This window comes from Phytophthora cinnamomi (assembly GCF_018691715.1).
Source record: "Phytophthora cinnamomi strain GKB4 chromosome Unknown Contig4, whole genome shotgun sequence".
In the NCBI taxonomy this organism is placed as follows: domain Eukaryota; phylum Oomycota; class Peronosporomycetes; order Peronosporales; family Peronosporaceae; genus Phytophthora; species Phytophthora cinnamomi.
The window spans coordinates 1,845,091-1,866,056 of record NW_027150937.1 but is presented as its reverse complement, the minus strand read 5'-3'; the positions used below and the strand labels follow the sequence as shown (position 1 = coordinate 1,866,056).

The window sequence follows — 20,966 nt, the reverse complement described above, 5'->3', positions numbered from 1 at the left end:
AGTCGGCGAAGATTAAGTGCCGAGCTGCCTTCACTCACAGCTTGAAGGAGCTCGTTCAGTCCATCGTCGCTGAGGCGGTTATCACGAACGCTGATCTCTTCCACAAACGGCAGGTCGTGTAGAAGACTTTAGCAAACGCCGAGATGGATGCGTCTCCGAGCGACTGGAATGAGAAGTCAAAGACTGTAGTCTTCCTGTTGCGGATGAGAAATGGAACTACAACTTGAGATTTCGCTGAACATGAGGCCAAGAAGTGTGCACGAGGAGACAATTTGTCTCGTAGAGGCAATTCCGGGCGGTCGATGTTGAGAATTGATGACGAGACCCTGGACACGAGTCGAGATGGATTCAACTCATCGTTAACCTTCCGCATCTCGCTCGATGATGGGTATACCGGGATGATGGCGCTTTCTTTATTAACCACCTCGTCATCTGAATCCCCGCGTGAAAGTTCTCGCTCTGGTAGTGACGTCACTTCTGTGACTGGGGCTGCGCCTTTCGCTCCACCAGCTACTTTGCTGTCCATGAACAAGTATGGCCGCGAGTAAAGCTGCTTGTACTGTGCGTAAAACTGCTCCTTCGCGGTCTTGCCGAAGTAGTCTCGACTGTTTTGGACATCTAGCGTTCCCTCTCGAGAAATACGTCGCAGTCGAAGAGCCCTTGCCGTCGCGTTTTCTCCAGTCAGATCACCATTGACATTGCGCACTCCTCTAGCAGCGTTGTTCACGGAAGTCTACAAGTTAAGAAAAAAAACACTGTCAGCCGTGGTCCATGATATCATTACTGTAAAACATAGGAGTACCAGACGAGCTGAACAGCGTTTGCCGGTGACAAGTGGATTTGATGTCGGTGCTGCCTCCACGACTGAAGTGCCATCACTCTCATCAGTTGGCGGTACTTGCTGGGTCTCCACCTCTAAGGTTTCTGGTATGGGAGGCTCCTTCTCTTCCATGTAGTGGCTCGATCTTCTCCTTCTTGATGTCTGGCGATCAGGCGCCACCTCTCTGTGAGAAACAGACTTCACGAGTCTCCGGTCCCTCTTACTCGAGAGCTGTCGCTTCGAGGATATTGAGTTCTGGTGACGCAGTAATTTAGTCGCCGGACATAAGCACGGTGCTTCAGTGCTCTCAACTTCTCGATTCATCTCTTCCTCGGGCAATGGGTCGGCAAGAAGCTGAATCGTGCGCAAATAACGGCGTCTGCTACCTAATGGACGGAGATCTGAGGGGATCACCATCGGTGGGTCCATCGCCAACGGCTCAGGCGGCATCTCTGGGAGCGGGACCGTATCTCCGAACGAGTTTCTGGTTGTACACATTGATCCGATGTATATAAGCTTCTGTCCAAACCCTTGAGATCGACCAGGAGGTAGAATGACCTACCGGTACCAGGAAATTTTGCTTTTCGCCTTGGCACGGTGGCCATTGCGCGCGCAGGAGGTCCCAACATCTTCACCCAGAGCTGTGAGGGAGCTGGGGCGCGTAATTTTCGGCACCTCCTCGCGGGTGTATTTCATTGCTGGAAGTGGTTAAAGATGGCTACACTTGTATTCGCGTCGTTTCGCGACACAAGTTGAAGTTGTGTACTCTACACGAGGCTTCCCCGATCTTGAACCGTCGTGAACTCCCCTGCAGTGCACGATGAATATCGATGCTGCGGACGATAGTGGCGGCACGGAGGTTAATCAGGGAGAAACAGAGCGGACAATGGCTTCACCCAGGTCACTGACGCTGACAACCGACGTGGTCATGAACCGCGCGGGGGTCTACGACCTGTTGGCGCTGAAGGAGGTGAAATGGATTGTGTGTTGTTGACGTTACAGTTCGGTCTCTTTCTGACTCTGTTTCCTTGTTGATAGTTGATTATGCGCGATGAAAAGCTAGCAGGGATCCAGGAAACCTGCGCACAGAGTTTGGCGTCGCTCGAGATTCTTTCGTTGTCGCACAACCGCTTCACGTCCCTCGAACATTTCCAGTTCTTTGTGAGCCTGATTGAGGTTTGAAAGTAAACGGTGAAGAACATTGCGGTTGATGATCCGGGCGTTGACGTCATTTTGTTTTGTCGTGTCGTGAGCAGCTCAATGTCAACTTCAATCAGATCGAGGCGCTCGACAACCTGCAGGTGGAACACGAACGACGTTGAGCAACATCTTGGTTACTTTATTATTGACGTTTTTTTTATATTTATGAGTGTAGTGCGCCGGGCTGGAGAAGTTGTTTATTGCCAACAACCAGGTGCGGGGTTTTGCTGTGGATGGTAAATCGACATGCTCCAAATCATCGACTTATGTATTTCTTATGTATTTCTGATGCTTCTCAGATCGTAGATATATCTCCCCTACGCAAGTTGCAGAAAATTAACACCCTCTCTGTGTACGGAAACCGCATCACCGACCTTGATTCAGCGTTACATGTCTGCCGTGGTCTCCCAAAGGTATCATATGAATGCCTTGTCACCCGCATTGCTTTTTTGGTGCAAACGATCTAACGAGTTACGGATGAATAGCTACGATCGCTGGATTTGGGTGGGAATCCGTGCTCGCGCGACGTCGAGGGCTATAAATTCCGGGTTGTCCGTGTACTTTCCCGTCTCAAGACGCTAGACGGTGATCATATTACTCAACTTGATAAGGACTTGACAGAAGAGTTTTTTGCGTCGATGCACAAGAACAGCCAAAGTAATAACGGATTCATCGGGGCTCGGCCATTTACCGCCCCTGCTGCCCCCGGGGCTCGAGGAGGGCTTACTACCGAGACCTTGAAGCCAAATGGCGTCGACCCTTTTGCAAGCAACCTCATGCCCCGCGGAAATGTTCGCTTGTTTCGTGACGACTTCCTGAACAACAACCCGATTCTGTTGGAATATCTGGCTGAGAACGCTAACGGGGCTTCAGTTGCTGAGCAGTCCTCAAATTTCACATTTTCGAGCGACAGCGGTGCCAATGAAGATGCTCCAACTACATCGAGCTTTGTTGACAAAATGCGCAATGCTAATCCGCTTCCGAATAGCGAGACGGACAGTACTGGTGCTGATGGGGTGGTGTCGTCGATTTCAAGCGATGTTAAGAAGCTGACTTTATCCCCTAGCGTATCAACTTCACATCTGGGTGTGGATCCGTCAGATCCCAACACCACAATCCGAAAGTTGCTGAAGCACATCGAAGTGCTCATGGTAAGTTTCTTTCTCCGATCTAAGTTATCTCATATCTTTCGCTAATGTTAAGTAATTGTAGGAATCCCTAGCGCGATACAAGAATCACCAGCTCGATGCAGTCAGCGAGTCGCTACTTGAAGAGAACAAGCAGCTTCAGACCGAAAACAATAACATTCCAATTCTACAAGAACAGATCCAAGATTTGAAGAAGCAGCTAGTCACTCTCGAAAACAATCCAAGCGCAACCCGACTCCTTGACACGAAGCGAATGAAGTCGTTAGAGGTATTGGCGTTGACTGGTACAGCACCAAATTTGTAAAGCTAAATCCTGTCTATTCTGTACGTGTTTGCAGCAACAAAATGCAAGCTTACAGCGGGAAAATGCGAGACTGAGAGAAATGCTGCTTCGACAAACCAAGGAGACCGAAGAATCTCTTGAAAACTTGAAGTCACCACGAATACAGGCAGACGGAGACGAAGCAACTGGGCCAAAGAACCAAGACGACAAGATGCTAGACCCTCCACGCTTATCTCACTCGGATGTAAGTGACTGGTGCAGTTTTTTGCTGATCAGGTGATCCTCACGTCGCACTTGTGTGCTACTTGTTTTAGCTGCTCGACGAGTCCGCTCTCATCGACGTGGAGCTGACTGAGCTTATCCTGCAAAACGAAGTCTCGCTTGAGCTCATTCGAAATGTAGGTTCAATATTCTGTTGCTTGCGGATAAAGAGGGAAGATGACGAATGAGTGTTGGTCAGGATATCAAAAACACAAAGAAGGAATGGGAAGAGCATTTCCAACAAGCTAAGGCAACCGAGCAAGCACGAGTGCGGCCACAAACGTCGTTGGGACTGAGTTCTCACAACAGCAATAGATTAGGAGGGAGCTCAGACGCCTTGCCAGCCATGGCTCAAAACGGAGGTGAGTTCAGGATGATGCGGCTTGATGTCTCTGGTCGCAGTCTTAACCCTCAGTACTTACTTATTGTAGTAACTCGAGGGCGTCGTCTCCACACCTCGGCAGGGTTTCATAACGGGCCTGAGGCTCACCTGCTGGGCCAGGTAGCGGTACACCCCCTTTCTAGCATCCGGGAAGCTAGCAGTAGTGACAGCTCCACCACAAACATCCTTACCTTATGAGGTGAGTCAGTGCGACGTTATCTACGCCAGGAATGTATCATGCCACAACAGCGCCAGGCCCGAAAAAGATACAAGCAAAATACATTTTGTTTCACCCTTGGTCAACTTCATTGCTGTCTCCTTCGGGCCTTTCATGTTTTGCTTGATGTACAAGCGTTTAGGAAGTCCCACGAGCAGCTGCGTCAGGCCACGTGCCGTCCTCTAAGACCGGCCAATTCGTTGAGTTTCGCTCATGGACCGGTACTAAAATCTCGCGCGGGCTAACATCCACTTGCGACAGTTCTAAATTCACAAGAAAAAAGTTACGAAGTCTGCTGAGTCAACCCACGACATACTAGCACGAATGCGCACCTTGAAGAGTGAAGTTGAACAGCGCGGGCACAGGGACATCATTTGGAAGCTTCAGATCCTTCTGCCGCAGCTCATCGAAGAACGGGTGGGCGGCGGCTTCAAGCGGCTTCACACGTCTAGATCAGGTAAACAAGTGGAAAAAAATAGTCAGCACCCATTACATTGCCAGCAGACCTTCAACCAGCTCTTACCGCTTCGGATCATAGACCAGCATTTTGGACAGCAAGTTAATAGCCTCGGGCGGGGTTCGTGAGCGGAAGATCTTGCTCCAAGAGTGAGCTTTAATTTGCGGGAACTGGAATTCCGTGTAATTCGGGTTCATGGCTTCGATCTCCTCGCGCTGCGGCGTGCCCAAAACCTTAATGATCTCGACCAACTGATCCACACCGCTCTCACCAGGGAACAACGGCTGCCCCAACAGCAACTCAGCGCACACGCAGCCTAGTGACCAAATATCTGTAAAACAAAATCCAAGAAAGAAAAGTCAGTACCAAGCTCAATACTCCCGTGATAGCACAGCTACAAGACGCGCACCGATAGCTGTGGTGTAGTCCGTAGCGCCAAAGATCAGCTCCGGGGCCCGGTAGTAGCGCGAGCAGATGTACGACACATTGGGCTCGTTCTTCTGCAGCACCTTGGCGCTGCCGAAATCGCAAAGCTTTACCACGTGGGACCTGGGGTCGAGCAGAAGGTTCTGCGGTTTGATGTCGCGGTGGCAGATGCCCATCGAGTGGATGTAGGCCAGCGAGCGGCAGATCTGGTAGATGTACAGTTTGACCAGCACGATGGGCATGTACTGCTTGGCCTTCTGCAGCTGCCTCGCCACGCCGTAGACCGTGTCGGGAATGTACTCGAGCACCAGGTTCAGGTACAGCTCGTCGGGCTTCTCCCCGTTGCAGTAGAAGCAGTGCTTGAGCTGCACGATGTTCACGTGGTGCAGCTGCCGCATGATCTGCAGCTCCCGATTCTGCAAAAAAAAAAATAGCAAAATAAGAAAATAAGAAACTCAGAACTGCAACACCCCCAACACCCCATTCTCCTCCCACCTTGAAGCGCTTGTCCTGCAGCACCTTCTTGATGGCCACGATCTCGCCCGTCTCCTCCACGGTGGCCTGGAACACAACGCCGAACGACCCGTTGCCGATGATCCGCTCGGCCGAGTAGTGGATCGTCTTACCCTAATCCACAAATAAAAAAATAAAAAAATAAAAAAACAGAAATCGGTCAGCTTCTCCTCCTCCTCTTCTTCTTCTTCTGCTGCTGCTTCTTCTCCTGCCACGTACGTCGGACAGCGTGTGGGCCGAGTCGCCCACCGTGATGCCCGTGCTCTCGTTGCGCATGTCCTCCTTCTTCTTCGTGGTGGACGCCGTGGTCTGGACGGTCGCGATCTCGTCGTCCACGCTCAGCTGGATCGTCGGATCTTTGGCCTTGGCGGGCGGCTTGGCGGCGCCGTCGGCCGCGCGCTCGCTCATGGGGGGCGGGGGGAGAGCGGGGACGAGGACGAGGGGCCGGGGGAAGGATCCACGAGGCGCTGGGGCGGGAGCTTGGGCGCTGGCTCGGGAGCTTTTATCGGTGGTTTTGTGTAGGCGGAAGGCGGCCCCATACTCAGAGCAAGTGACGCGCCCGACCTGCGTTTCTATTTGGAACGCTGCGGATTGGACGAAATTCCCGCCAATCAGGGGTAGGAGACCATATGGATACAAACTTCAACTTGCGCCTGGATTCGAATCGGAATCGGATACGGCACTGTAGCACTACATGTAATGCACACTTAAGTTTTATGTTGGTGTTGCCGGTGCGAGAGAGGAATCTGTATGTCTCTGATGGGATTTCTGCGGACGTCGCAGCGCTTTTGGGTGGTGCGTCACGTGGCTCGGAGTGCTGCCAGCGATTTGCAGTGAGAAGGCAGGCAGCGGATTCGTGCGCGAGAGTATGTTTGAATCATACATACAGTATGATGAGGGACTCAATCGCATGGCGGGCTATTGTACGGGAGTGAGGTGAGGCGGGTGTGGATCAAGCGAGAGCTTCAGGGTATCAGTTACGAAGAAAAACCTGGCGGCAGATGCTGCGCACATGCTGTACGAGTTCCAACGCTACGGGGGTTAGCCATCATTGGAGGCAGCGGGGAGAAATGTCGTTTGCGCTGTGAGGTGTACATGTACTTCTGCTACAGCGTGGCCGGCGAAGGTGTCTGACGACAGAACGTTCCCAGCGAAGCTGCGATGACGCTCTCCACGTTGTCCACTATCCCATCTCGGTTGTTTCCTGTGACAACGCGTGGTGAAACGAACGCTGGGCACCACGTGGGGAAGTTGCCCCAGCAATATCGCCTGCACGGACTTGACAGCGCTGATATAATTCTGGCTAGGTGCTTGGATGTGAAACCTGCTAGATGCATTCCAGACTATTTGCGGAGCTTTATCGTTTCTGCCTTGGTGGCGTAGCACGGGATCATGCTCAAGAAAGCGAGATCATGGCAATAGTGAGGATGACAGGCAGCTTGGCACTGCTGCCTGGCACGGTAGCTCTCAGTTCTCATCTCATCTCACGATGAGCATCCACCTGCCTTCGTCTTCCAGTAAGGCGTCTTCCGCCTCCCGTCGCTCCTGGCTACTAGTGGCAGGACTGTGTTCCCAGCTTCTTTGCGGTGTCGGTGCGCAAAATGACTCATGGGATCCCAGCGGCGAGTTCCCGTCCCCGACGCTGCTCGTTAACGCTACTGTTGAGCAGTCGACATTCTGCCTGCCTCGGCACCTAGACACGATGCGGAGTCGACCGGTGCCCACGAACGCCTGGTGGGGCAACCTCGTCACATGCGATAGCACCACCAACGCTACTTCTCCTGTCTGGCCCAACCCGTTCGCTGTGAGTGTCGAGTCGTCGGGGGCTTACGGCTTCGCACTCAGCTATCCGTACCGCAACAGGTTCTTCGGCGGAGTCATCAATGGAGTCGCCCAGTACTACGCACACCCGAAGCGAAATGAAATCCAGCTGACTGCATGCGAGTTTGCAACCTCGATCCCCGACATGCAGATCGTCAACTGGACGGACCTGGGCGTCACCGTCCAGCTCCAGGCTCCTTCATCGACGGGTACGATTAAAACCAGCATGGTGAGCGGCATGGCGTACTTCACCGCCACCTACCAGGGGCTCACACCGGAAATCCTCTTCGAGGCCCCCATCGCAACAATCAACGGAGTTGCAGCGTCGATCGGCACTATCTACTCCGGCACAAAGTTTAACATTGTGGCAGTCAGCGGCCAGCAATGGTGGCTCCATGTCTTCCCGTCGTCCTCGTCGACAAGTGGCATCCAGCTAAATCTTGCTACTAGCATGATCTTGCAGGCGGTAACCTCGTTCAACGGAGTGATGCGGATTTCATCAATTCTGGATGACACCCAGTCCGCCGCCCAGGATCAGTACAGCAGCTGTATTGTGACCGGAGGAGACGTGGAGATCACCAGCGACTCCAAGTACTCCTTCAAATGGAAGACCGACGGTGATTGCTCGAACGGGTTGCTTCACTACGGACTAGATCACCACGCCAAGTCACTCACAGCGGCTAGCGTCGCAGAAGTGACCAATGTCGCGATGTACTCGGCCACGCGAGGCCTCATGAAGGCTTTCGTGACGCTGACATCTCCACCTGCGTGGTGCTTCTACGAGTCTCGAAACATTCCTGTGACGCACTATCCCCGATCGCGTCTGACACAAGCTGCCGCGTTGCAGCAGGATCTGTTCACGAAACTGCGCGCTGATATTCAGAGCACTTGGACCGTGGCAATCGATGGTAGCTACTACTTCACGGGCAAACTCGTGCAGCAATATGCGTCGCTGTGTCTGATGGCCAACGATCCCGTGATCGTAGGCACTGATGTCTCTCTACTGCGGCGCTGTGTGACCAAGCTTGAGAGCGCCATCACTCCATTCCTGGACAACAGTTGGAAGTACCCGCTGAAATACGACGCCGTCATGGGCGGCATTGTGAGCTCGGAAGGGTTCGCGACGGGCGACATGAACGCTGACTTCGGTAACACCGTGTACAATGACCACCACTACCACTACGGCTACTGGGTGCACATGGCGTCGGTGATCAACTATCTGCACCCGACCTGGTCGCGCATTGGAGACCTCAACAACATGACGCGGGTTCTTCTCCGTGATGTGGCCAACCCGTCGCGTGACGACCCGTACTTCCCCAAGTTCCGTGGCTTCGACTGGTTCCGGGGACACTCGTACTCGCACGGCATGACGTCCCTGGGAGACGGCAAGGATGAAGAGTCCACGTCCGAGGACATTAACTTTTCGTACGGTATGGCGCTCTTCGGCCAGGCCACGAACAACACGCGCATGCAGTCCATTGGGCTGCTCATGAGCAAGGTCGGCATGCGCGCAATCCAGACGTACTTCCTGTTTGACAGCTCGAACACGATCCACCCGGCTGCGTATCGCCCGCGGATGGTGGCCGGTATCCTCTTCGACAACAAGGCTGACCACGCTACGTGGTTCTCCGCCGACGAGTACATGATCCACGGCATCCAGATGCTGCCGGTCACACCTCTCAGCGAGTACGTGCGCACGTCGACGTTTGTGCAGCAGGAATGGGACAACATCCTGTCCACGCTGGACATCGTGACCTCCAACGACGTGTCCAATTCGTGGCTGTCGCTGCTGTACCTCAACTATGCGCGCCTGAACAAGCCCGATGCCCTGGTCAAGCTGAACCAGTGCACCATGATGGACGGTCTTTCGCTTTCCTGGGCGCTCTACATGGCCGCGCAGTACTCGCTGTAACGATTCCAGCCATTGCTCAGTAGTAGATCCCATTCTCGTAGGTCAACTCCACTTCAACATGCCTATTCCCAAAACCACTTCAACATGCCCGCCCATATTCGTTACATGGGCCATCTCCCCGCGGGCTAATGCCTGCCTGTCTTAAGCTTTCTGCGCTACGGGACAAGCTTTACGATGCAATGTAGCCTCTATCTATTGTTTAAAGGGTAAGCATTATCCTACGCCTACTTTCTAATTGCGTTTTTTGCGGGCACAGAGCTGTCCCGAAAGCTGCTTGTTTGGGTCGCGCTCCTCGTACTCGGCGAGGAAGAGCACGCGCAGCACATCCACAAGTGACTCTCGCTCGGACTTTTGCGTTTCAGTCTCTGCGTTGCCACCGCGCGCGAACGGTGGCGCCTGCAGGCTCGAGTCGATGACCTCAAGCACCACGTCGCGCATTTCCTGCAACAATGCCGCTGAGCGGTACGACGATTGGAAAACAACCCAATCGTTCACGCGCAGCCCAATGGTTTCATTGCCATCCTTATCCTTGCACCGTAGTTGTGGCAGCGGCTCCAAAGCATGGCTAAAGAGAGACACAGCCAACGGAAGCACGAGGCTGGAGGCTGGAAGGTACACCTGCGACGTGTGCAGCTTCACTGCATACGTGAGGAAATTGCTCGCCCGGAAGCTTGCCACCTTATAGTTAATCGATCCCGGATGCACCACAACGATGTTGTGGTCGCGCTCACGGAGGACTGCGCGCTTGGGACCATTCCCCGAGGGCGGCTCAGCATGCACCAGATTCGGGGCCAGTCCAGCGTAAAGCACTGCAGATATCGTCGCCAGCTGCTGAACTGTCATTCGCTCGTCCGCTTCGGATTCGGCTGGTGGAAGGAATCCAAGTTGCGCCACAAGACCTCGGAATTGGCGTTTGAGTTTGCTCAACTCACGCAACCCCCGGTTGCTCAGAAAGTTCTGGTGGCAGAAGTTCTTCTCGTTGATCCCGTTGTTTTTCCCGTGCTGCACAACGTAGCGCCAAGCTTCAAAGGCGTTCACATCTGTGAGCAAATCGCTAGCTCAATTGCGAAGTTTTGGCGGGCTTGCTTCATTTCATTCTGGCGACCAAAGGTGCTACAAAGGTGACTTTGTCTCCAGTACAGCGGCACAGGTACTTGCAGCATCAAACACACCAAATAGTGCCCCAAGAAGAAGTAGTTTGCCTACCTTCACGTCTACAGGTAGGCGAGCCAAGTGCACACCCAGTTTGGTGAGCGACTCATCCTCACGCCTCAGCGCCCCAATTTCAAAGAGCTCCTCCAGCGCATCGCGAATACTAGTGTCATCCGGTGGATCTAAGCATGCACGGAGGAACTCGCCGCACCCGTCCTTTTGCTCATTGCCACCAACACCAAACGTCTTGATCTGCAAGCATAGTGACGTTAAAGGAGCGCGCCGGATCTCAGGCACAGGTTGCTCGAGCATGACGGAACGGAAAACCGACTGCGGGAATAGGCGGAAACACGAGCCTCCGCTTGTGCGGCCCGCGCGACCAGCACGTTGCTTGGCGTTGGCACGAGCAACCCAAATCTCTTCGAGAACGTTAGTGCGGCGTTGAGCATCGTGGCTCATTTGCTTGACACGTCCGGTATCAATCACAACCTTAACGTCGTCGATAGTCAAAGAAGTCTCGGCAATGTTGGTTGCGGCAATAACCCGAATAACGCCTGGGCGCTGTCGAAAGATGCGTTGCTGTTCCTGGGCCGACAGTGACGAATGAAGTGGCAGCAACTCGAATTCACGCCCGTGGGGATCATGCCGCAGCAAACGGCTGCCTGCCAATATGTCCAGAAGCGTAGTGATCTCTTGCAGACCTGGAAGGAATACAAGCACTGATGCACTCCTCCTCCCATGCTGATCATCGTCCTTTTTCGATAGCAAAAGCAAGTCCGTTTCCGTAGTGATGTGCTCCAAAAGCGCTTGGATGAGTTCGTAGTTGACAACGGATGGATCGAGGCGCTCTAAAGCAAGCAGAGTTGACTCGCAATACGTTTCCTCTAGCATACGCTGCGTCTCAGAAGTTGTTGCCTTGGAAGAGGACGTGCCAGAAGAGGATGTCCATGAAACTTGCTGAGTGTAGGAAGTGCCTCCGCGGCCAGAGATGGTGACTTGCGTCGAGTTCCTGTCCGAACCACTTTCATCTACTGGCACATACGCGGGGGACTCTTCATCCACAACAAAGTTGGTCTTCTCAAGAACATCCTCGAGGTAGAACTGCTCCACAGGAAAAGTGCGACCAGGAACTTCAATCATCGGGCACACTGCAGCACCCCCAAAGTACTGCTGAAAGCTTGCGGCGTTGAGCGTTGCACTCATGAGAATCACCTTGAGCGGCGGCAACGTGCCCCATACTTCCGGCGTCTTGCCGCGTTGCCCTCAGCCAGGAACTGACGCAACATGGCCAACAGCACATCGCTCTGAAGATCGCGCTCATGGACTTCATCCACTATCACGTGGCTCACTTCCTCTCCGAGTGTGCGAGGGTCCTGCAACTTGCGTAGTAGGATACCAGTTGTGCAGAAGAGCAAACGCGTGCGGCGTGTCATCCGTGTTTCCAAGCGGATTTGAAAGCCTGTTAGCGAGTCGCCTGTGCCCATACTTGACTCTCCAAGCTCCTCGGAGACTCGTTCAGCTAAACTAATAGCAGCTAGTCGCCGAGGCTGCGTGCAAACAATTTGTCCACGGGCTCCTCCGGGTTCTGAAAACAATAGATCCTCCAGTAAGAACTGCGGCACTTGCGTACTTTTGCCACAACCAGTTTCTCCGGAAATCAGTATCACATCGTGGTCAGCCAGCATCTCGACAACTTGTTTCTTGAACGATGCAATCGGCAGCGACTCGCGCTGTGGGAGCTTTGACTTGTATGCACCTGAGCGCATCCGCTTCTGGAGGTGTTCTCGTAGCTGGCGAGACAGCTCCAATGCGGCGTTCTTATCACTCTCGCTCTCTTCCTCTACCTCCAGGTCATTGACCGGTGTTGCGATGTCATCACTCGTAGCTGCATCCGACTCCTTGCCATTCGTATCATCGTCATCGGACAAATCAGCATCCCAGTCCTCAACACTCCAGTCCTCTAAAGTATCTCCAGCAACCTTCTCCACAACAGGAACTACAGGTTTTGGCGTAGGAGACGGTATCTCTATGACAGCTCGTTTTTCAGCAATCTCTGCGGGGAGGGTGTCGAAAATCTCATTCAAGAGTTCGTCTTGCTCATCCCGATCAGCGGCTGCAGCTGCTGCGTCGGTTTGCTGTCTCTCCGTGATCCAGCGCTGCCACATATCCCGGTACATCGGCGGCAACACCCGATAAAGCGGTAAGTCCGACGCTAGCTCAAACAGTGCGCTAGTAGCTACGGCGTCCTTCGCATCTGAAATCGAGTCAAATCCCCGCGCAGCGTCACCTGCATCCCGTACCGTGACGTCATGTTTGCCGCGGTTTTTATTGCCGAGGACCACCGAGTATAGATGCCCTCCGCCTGCGGGGCGAGGCAATTTTTTGTACTGCGGTTTCTGCAAGCCATTCTTACGACAGTGCTGCTCCAAGTGGTCGCGAGGCGACTTGCCCGTCCAAGGAGCAGCGGCTGCAGCTTGAGCCTGAGCAGCTTGTGCTGCCGCAGCCTGGACCTTCAGCATATTGCGTCCTTTCTTGTTCTTTCCTCCTTTCCCCTTCTTCCCCTTTGAAGCCGCTAGATCTGCCGCAGCTTGAGCGGCAATGATCGCCGCCGTGTCGACAGCAGCACTCTTCTTAATCGCATCGGCGCTCACGACTGTAGCCTCCGCCTCCTCCAAGAGGCCAAACAAGCCCCCCTCGTCGTCTTCGTCGTCCCCTTCAGCCTGAATTGCCGGGCTGTGCTCCTGCCCAACGTTCTCTTTCACCTCACCATTCTGCATTGAAGTCGGAATCTCCGTCGCATCGGTCTGTCCTTGCTCGTCATCGTCCGCCCGTCCAAGCGCCAGCGACAGCAACTCGTCGTCAGCATCTTCCAGCACGTGGGTGTCACCTGAAGTCGGTCCGTCCTGCTTCTCCACAGCAACTGCCGTAGCAGCAACACCCTCAGCACTCGCCTTCTCCTTCTTCTTCTCTCTTCTTCCTCTGCTGCTGCTGCTGCTGCATGGGGTCCTTCCAGCCGCGCGCCAGCAGTTGGCGCCTCGTGTCCTGCAGCTGCTCGTTCAGCTCGCGCGTCTTGAGCTTGTCGCCGCTCCTGGCCTTCTTCTTGCTCCTGCGCTCCTTCAGGCGGTTCAGCGCCGCCGCCTGCTCGTGGTAGCGGCTCTCCAGCTCCTGCAGCTCGCGCGCCTCGGGCGTCGCCTCCGCCTCCTGCTGCTGCTCGCGCGCCGCCATGTGCAGCACGTACTGCTGCGTCCAGGACCGCGCCTGCGTGTGCTTGGCGTCCTCCTGCTGCGGCTCCACCTCCTCCTCCTGCTGCTGCTGCTCTACCTCCTCCTCCTCTCGCTCTACGCGCTCTACGCGCTCTACGCGCTCTACCTGCGCGTGCAGCTCCGCCTGCAGCTCGCCGCTCTGTGCCGCCGCTTGCTGCGCGCCCTGCAGCGCCGCGGGCTGCGCGCGCAGCGAGGGCGGCAGCTCGTCGCTCGTGACCTGCAGCGCCAGGAAGCGCAGCGCGTCCTCCAGCGAGTTGGCGTAGCCCAGCGCCTCGCGGCTCAGCGCCAGCGACGCGCCGTAGTCCTCGCGCAGCGCGCGCAGCGCCCGCGCCAGCTTCTTCTTGCTGCGCTGCTGCAGCAGCACGTCCGCGGGCTCGGCGCTGGCCGCCACGCCCGGGCGGAAGCGCCCGCGCTGCGCCGCGCGCCGCGGAGACAGCAGCCCGTCGTGCACGAGCAGCTCCAGGTCGCGCCGGAACTCGAAGCCGCGCTCCGCCGCCATTATTGCGTTGTGCCAGTTTAATGGTACACTCTCGCCGTTTGATTCGGCGTATAATACGCCGAATCGATTTGGCGTGATCATTTCGGTACAACAGACGAGGTTGTTGTGTTTTTACTACTAGTAGTATTTGACAGTATCCATGTAGTTTTCTTCAGGTGTTTTTGTCCTTGAGCCAGCTGAAGGACCAGCTGAAGTCAGCGCCATTGTGCTGCAGCGAGTTTTGCACCGTGTAGAAGATCCACAGGAACAGGTTCGATTGCACCATTCTCCACCCTCGATCGAGCACGAACGACAGTATTTGCAGCATCGAGACGCCGATCTTGCGTTGGATGATGGAGCCGTAAACCAGCAGCGAGAGCAACTCGACCACTCAAACGTCGCAATGGTGCCGAGCTTGGTTTCCAACTGCGACTCATTGAGTCCCTCTAGCTGAGGATAGTACGCTCGATTGGGAAGATAATACATGGAGAGCGTGTACATACCTGTATCACCGCATTCATAAGATCAGTGAGAGGATATCTTCATCGTAGCTATACATGTAGTCATTGTACGTACAGAAGATGAAAGGTACGATGACTTCGGTATACTCAACGAGTATCACAAACTCGGTCGTGAAAAGCACCTGAGCTGTTCTCTGGACGAATAACCGGCGCTCCTTTGGTGAGAAAACATCCTCCAAAACACTGCGCCGTCGAGACGATTCGTCCTGGTGGAGAGGTGTAAATGTCTCTACTGCTGCAACCGGGAGTGATACGCCTGTTGTAGTGGCTGGTAGTACTTTCTTCCCTTGGATTACATTTGCCGATGCGAAGATGGAGCTACGACTGTCAATACTGTTCCTATCCGGGAACTTCAATAGCGTAAGAGCGGAATTGTAGCGGTGCAACAAAAGACTGGCTTTCGCGTGCGAGTCTTCCTTAATAATTTGTTGAGCAATTTGAATGAAGCTGGCAGATTTGAACGGGTGTCCAGTGGGTATCCTGCACTGAAGCAGAACCACGCATCTCATCAAGCGATCGATGTCCGATATCGACACCCACGCCTGGAAAACATCCAGTCCGACCATCGCAAGCATCGTGCTCATCGAATTCGAACTCTGCATCGAGCTGGACACGTACAAAGCATTGAAGACATCGACATTGAAGATCATGATCTGTGGCATAAGATCGTACTTTGCGCCTAGGCTGTGGCTGATCAAATTCTTCGCGATGATCTTGATTATCGGGAGCAAGACGAGGTAGAACTTCTGGTTAGACACTTTCACTCGATTAAACCCGTAGAGGTATGCCGGGTAAACGAATGTTAGCAACACTTGAAAGATCAGCACCACGAGGCTATTCTGCAGGTCTTTGAGCAGGATGGGGTCACGGCGCAACTTTTGCCCAAAGCAGCACGCAAAGCATATCACAATGACGACGAACCATACTGGAATCCCGACAACAAGCGCAAACGGGAGGGGAAAGCCGATAACGCTTGACATAGCTATCATGAATAACACAGCGCCTGCGCCACCGATTAGTGGCATAACGACAACTTGCATCGCGTTAATGTGAAGATCTGGAACGCTAACTCGAAACTGCTCCAATATGGCTCGAGTCATGAGAGTAATAGCAAGGCAATCTCTGACCCAAAACAGATAGTTTGCTTCTGAACCTTCTTCTGGGTGGAGCCATGGGGCATAGTCGATTGCTGCAACAACGAGCAAGCACGGAAATGGTGACACTGCACAAACCAACAAAGCCCAGAGCGTCGAAGTCTGTCGGCGGTAGTCATCGAAGTTGCTAATGCGCTCGGGCGAGTAGTGTCCGCGTAATTCCACCTGAAAGCTTACGCAGAATCTGTATGCTCGCCTCCAGAAGCGGTGCAAGCTTGTCATCGTTAGTTGTGAGTCAGTCGCGTGATTCAGTGCAAAACGAAATGCTATCGTGAAACTAATTATACAATCAGTCACGCCACTACAACGGAACAGTTGTAAAAGTAGGGGACACGTTTGACACTAGTTTAGCTATGCGTGTATATGCGTCTTCGAAGTCTCAGAAGTCGTATCTCGATAAGAACACCGCCGCACTCGTCCCGTTGAACTTTTGAATCCCTAGGTTGCGGCGCAGCATCTCCACGTAAGCCCGCACTACTGCCGGGGAGGTGACATTGTTCCGCAAATCGACTTTAACCAGCGTTCTATGCCCTTGAATAGCCCGTGCAAGATAGCACAAACCCTTCTCCTGCAGCTTCGGCTTCACTTGGGATCCTTCAAGCGCAGAGTGCAATGAAAGTGACAGTAAGGTGGAGTTCTCAGTTAGCGCATCGGATAGTACAATGACGCCGCCATCACCGATATCGTTAAAGCTTAGATCAAGCTCTTCAAGCGGCGGGTACGTTCGCAGCAGATGCGCGACAGCCTCGGCACCTTCGTCGCCGATCCCGTTTCGTGAGAAGTCAATAACTCGACATTTGGAACTGGGGGTTGATACAAGTTCCTCGGTGATTGCGGCAACACCGTATTGGCGTAGTGCTCTTCCACTAAGCTCGAGTTTCTCTTGATCAGCGAACTCCTTCGCGAATCGCTTCCGGAGATCGTGTGCCTGTGAAATCGCTGCCAACATGACTTTGCACGAGGGTTTCCGACGCTGAGCTTTATGCGGCGCTGTTGGTTAGCTTTGAAAGCTTTCAAATACAGTTGTTTTGCTCCTGCATCGGTTATCTGGTTGTGGTCGAGAAGTAGTTCCTGCAGTTTTGCGTTCGATTCTAGGCCTTCTGCGAGACCTAAAATTCCGGTATCTGAACAAGCATACACACCACATCGATTGTGAGCTTCAAAAATCTTGTGTGCACGCAGCAGTTATCCTTACCAGTGATGCAGTTGTTGGACAGGTTAAGCAAGCGAAGATGGGGCTGCAAGGCTAGGAACAGACCAATATCATACGCGCCCTGCTCGCTAATCTCATTCCCGCTCAAATCAAGTACTTCCAGCATTTGCCAGTTGGGTAATGCCCGCAGTGTTTGTGTCACCACATGTACATAGCGGTCAGTTAAGCAGCATTCCAGTAAGATATCCCGCCTGACCTTATTCCCGCAAAGATTGAGCACCGTCGCAGTAGGGGAAGCACCCAATTGAGTTTCGATAGCTTTCTCGTGTATCTTCGTGTGGATCTGCTCCAATTCATATTTCGATGTAAATGGGTTTCCGCCAAGGTGTAGGTGGCGCAACGGAAATGCTGCTGCCATCCCGTTAATGCAGTGGAAAAACGAAGCAATTCCTGCACGTCCGATCTGTGAACGAAAGTTGGTCAGTACATACATAACATAATAGATGTAAAATTCCAGCTATTATTCTGGGGAAGATACAATACCTGATTTTCTTCCAGGTCGAGAGTCTGCAGCGCTGGTACGTCATCCATGACAAAGGCAAGGCTAGCAGCTCCACTGTCTCCAATCATATTACCTGCCAACGAGAGAACTTCCACTTTCATACTTGGTAATGCGTTCCCGAATGTAAATGCTGCCTCATCCGTCAACCCGTTTGAGCGTAGATATAGCTTCGTAACATACTTCGCAAAATCAGATTGAAGTATCTGCACGACATTAGCATCGGTGAGACCGGTGCATGACATGTCCAGTACATGCAACTGATCACGGCCTTTTCCATCCAGGACGTCTATGAGAGGACGTATCCAGTCAGACAATGGACTTTTATCACTCAACGGATTGAGCGATAGATCGAGTTGTGTCAAGCTGGGGCATCGCGCAAGAAATACTGTTACTGCTTCAAGCCCTCGGGCTGAAAATCTAAGGAAGTAGCACGCAAAAGATCAATAATGAATCAACAAATCAGTATATCGATACTTCGAACGCACTGGTTGTTGGCTAGATTCAGTGTTATCAACGTTGGCCATGCTGCGCCTCGCAAGTCAGGCGTCCAATTCAGCCAGAAATGATCATCCAGCCCGTTGAACGAGAGATCAAGGATAGTCAATGAAGTAGAGACGGCGGGAAACGAGATGAACAGGAAGAACTCAACTCCAAACTCCATTGAAAGTTGCTGCTCTGACAGCAGGATCCGTCTCGGTGCTTGAACAGCAGGAACCTTTGACGCTCGACGAGAGTTCCGCGGCTGCATCAGAAATCTCGCGGCATCCTGAATCTGGCCCACACTTGTTAGCTGTGCTGCTGAAGCGGCCGCCATATGGGTAAGTACTGCTAGCGTGATGAAGAGTCGCTCGGCAAATTGGGTGTGGGCCAAATTGCAAGTTAAGCTGAATGAAGCCACGCGAATGAGAAGCTAAAGTCGGCTCCTAGTTCACGAAACATAGCTGTGAGAAATACAACGATGCTCGCGTAAATAACGACATTTGATCGCCTACCATTGTGCTCAAGCGAGTTCTGGATGGTGTAGCAAATCCACAAGAATAAGTTGGACTGAACCATGCGCCAGCTACGGTCAAGTACAAACGAAAGCAACTGTAGCATTGAGATGCGAAGCATCCGCTGGATGAAGAACCCGATCACAAACAGTGAAAGGAGTTCAATGAACCCAAACGCGACGATTCTGCCGAGATTGTCTGCCAAACCATTCTTACTAAATGACTGGATTTGTGGATAATAGTCGTGGTTGGGCAGATAGTACATGGCAGTAGTGTAGATACCTAAACAACAGGTGAGTATGCGCTCCAGAGGTATGGCAATTAAATTCAACTACTCACTGTAAATGTACGGCACGATCACTTCCGTGTATTCGACCAGAATAACGAATTCCGTCGTGAAGAGCACTCGTGCACTTTGATCTAGAAAGCGCCGACGCTCCTTGGGCGAGAAAATGCTCTCGAGAGACTTGGGGACTTGGGCTAGCTGCAGGGGTTCAGTTTTAGTTTCAGGTGCAGTAACAACTGTTGACGACGACAGGTCAACAGGGAGAACTTGTCTGCTGGTGGATAGCAAGCTAGGTTGGGAAGGAACCGCCACGGAGGGTGTACTAGGACCACTCCAACGCTTTACAACCATGGCAGAAGAGCTATATTGACGCTGTGCTAGAAGGGTTTTTGCGTGAGGGTCCTCCTCGATAATCTGCAGAGCGATTTCGATAAAACTGGCAAATTTCAGTGGATGTCCTGCGGGTATCTTGCGCCGTAGACGGAGAACATCCCGCACAAGATCGCTTATGTCAGAAATCGATACCCAACCTAGTAATGCATCCAATGCCACCATTTCCATCATTGTAGTAATGGATTGCGAGTTTTGCATTGAGCTAGATACGTAGAGTGCGTTGAAGACGTCAACGTTGAAAATCATGATCTGCGGCGTCAAATCGTATTTGTCCCCGAGACAATAGCCGATCCAGTTTTTAGCAATAATCTTTATGACAGGAAGCAACATGACGTAGAATTTTTGGTTTGACGGCTCCACACTGACAAATCCATACAAGTACGCTGGGTAGACGAACGTCAGCAGCACTTGACAAATCAATACCACGATCGACCTCAGCAAGTCTTTGAACAACACTAAATCTCGCCTCAGTATTCTCCCGAAAAACAATACAAAACACACGACGAGGACCACAAACCACACCGGGATGCCAACAACAAGCGCGAATGGCAATGGAAACCCAATAATGCTCGACATCATCGTCATAAATGCTACAGCTCCTCCACTGGAGATAAGCGGCATGGCAACTACTTGAATAGAATTGATATGCAGCCCCGGAACGCTTATTCGAAACTGTTCCAAGATAACCCGTGTCATCAGTGCAATCGTCAGAAAGTCTCGAGCCCAGAACAAGTAGTTGGCCCTGGATCCGTCATCAGGTGGGGCCAACGGGGCACAGTCTATGAGCGTTAATACCAACAGGCACGGAAATGGCGATACCGCACAAATGAGAACTGCTCGTGTTGTTGACGTCGCTTGACTGTACTTCATCAAAGTTTCCATCCTATCGGGAGAGTAGTGTCCACGCAGCTCCGCTTGAAACGTAGATGTAAACTTGCGCATGCGGCGCCAAATGACACGAGTTTCCTGCCTCATATCTGTGAGGGCCAGCTTCGTTTTCTCAAGTGAGAGGTGACGAGGCGAATAACTAATGTCGTACTTGGAAGCTAGTGAGTCAGAACACAAGGGCTAAAACACCTCTTACGACTTGATACTGGAAAGCGAAAATAGCTCACATCCTGGGATGGCCATTCCAATGACTGCTTCTAAAACTCGAAACCCTCAAAGTTCAATCCGACTGACCAAGAAAATAAATGCGAGGTTTGAAGCGCTTGTGCAATGGCGTGTTCGACGTGTGGTTGTATCTCCAAGTGGAACTCCATGGTAGCTACTCCATCTATCGCATGAGGCTCTTAAACAAATACACGAGTTCGACTTCGGTTCTTCGCGCCAGCATGTTCTTGGCTATGGCACCATTTCCGTGCGTTATTATCCTCACGCTAATCGACTGCGTGCCACTGGCTCCGACGGAGAAAGGTTCCCAAGCGAACTATTTGTTTTGGGTCGGAATTATCTGACAATTTCACTCATGACACGCGCCATTCTCGAGCAGCTTCATCTCACTGTTCCAAGCTTGGAGTTCACGACACTGCGAACGTTCAGTATTCCGCTATCCCGAGCGCTGGTGCTGTG

At 52.7% G+C, this 20,966-nt stretch overlaps 5 protein-coding genes across 8 annotated transcripts; 2 read left to right on the top strand and 3 right to left on the bottom strand.

Annotated features, from left to right (window-relative positions):
• Nucleotides 1-1,640: 1,640 nt before the first annotated feature.
• Nucleotides 1,641-4,292, top strand: IUM83_05553 (Protein phosphatase 1, regulatory subunit; the record flags this gene model as incomplete). Its single annotated transcript, XM_067929699.1, has 11 exons — nt 1,641-1,790; nt 1,859-1,996; nt 2,077-2,121; nt 2,196-2,234; nt 2,320-2,433; nt 2,506-3,171; nt 3,233-3,436; nt 3,507-3,695; nt 3,766-3,849; nt 3,912-4,074; nt 4,144-4,292. The coding sequence occupies 11 exons, from the start codon at nt 1,641-1,643 to the stop codon at nt 4,290-4,292; spliced, it is 1,941 nt and encodes a 646-aa protein (XP_067799678.1).
• A 107-nt stretch (nt 4,293-4,399) lies between these two features.
• On the bottom strand, nt 4,400-6,115 carry IUM83_05552 (CMGC/GSK protein Kinase; the record flags this gene model as incomplete). Of its 4 annotated transcripts, none has more annotated exons than XM_067929697.1 (6): nt 4,400-4,412; nt 4,634-4,759; nt 4,835-5,099; nt 5,178-5,610; nt 5,690-5,821; nt 5,927-6,115. In XM_067929697.1, 6 exons carry the CDS (start codon nt 6,113-6,115, stop codon nt 4,400-4,402), a joined length of 1,158 nt encoding a protein of 385 aa, XP_067799681.1. The 4 variants fall into 4 exon arrangements, with proteins under 4 accessions (XP_067799681.1, XP_067799680.1, XP_067799679.1 ...); XM_067929698.1 differs by having other exon boundaries at nt 4,835-5,084; XM_067929696.1 differs by lacking the exon at nt 4,400-4,412 and adding an exon at nt 4,450-4,574 and having other exon boundaries at nt 4,644-4,759.
• A 1,294-nt stretch (nt 6,116-7,409) lies between these two features.
• IUM83_05551 (putative endo-1,3(4)-beta-glucanase) lies at nt 7,410-9,440 on the top strand (the record flags this gene model as incomplete). Its single annotated transcript, XM_067929694.1, has 1 exon — nt 7,410-9,440. The coding sequence occupies one exon, from the start codon at nt 7,410-7,412 to the stop codon at nt 9,438-9,440; it is 2,031 nt and encodes a 676-aa protein (XP_067799588.1).
• A 231-nt stretch (nt 9,441-9,671) lies between these two features.
• IUM83_05550 (ATP-dependent RNA helicase) lies at nt 9,672-9,878 on the bottom strand (the record flags this gene model as incomplete). Its single annotated transcript, XM_067929693.1, has 1 exon — nt 9,672-9,878. The coding sequence occupies one exon, from the start codon at nt 9,876-9,878 to the stop codon at nt 9,672-9,674; it is 207 nt and encodes a 68-aa protein (XP_067799683.1).
• Nucleotides 9,879-13,532: 3,654 nt separating this feature from the next.
• Nucleotides 13,533-14,354, bottom strand: IUM83_05549 (ATP-dependent RNA helicase; the record flags this gene model as incomplete). The annotated part of the gene is made up of 1 exon (XM_067929692.1): nt 13,533-14,354. The coding sequence occupies one exon, from the start codon at nt 14,352-14,354 to the stop codon at nt 13,533-13,535; it is 822 nt and encodes a 273-aa protein (XP_067799754.1).
• Between the last annotated feature and the right edge of the window lie 6,612 nt (nt 14,355-20,966).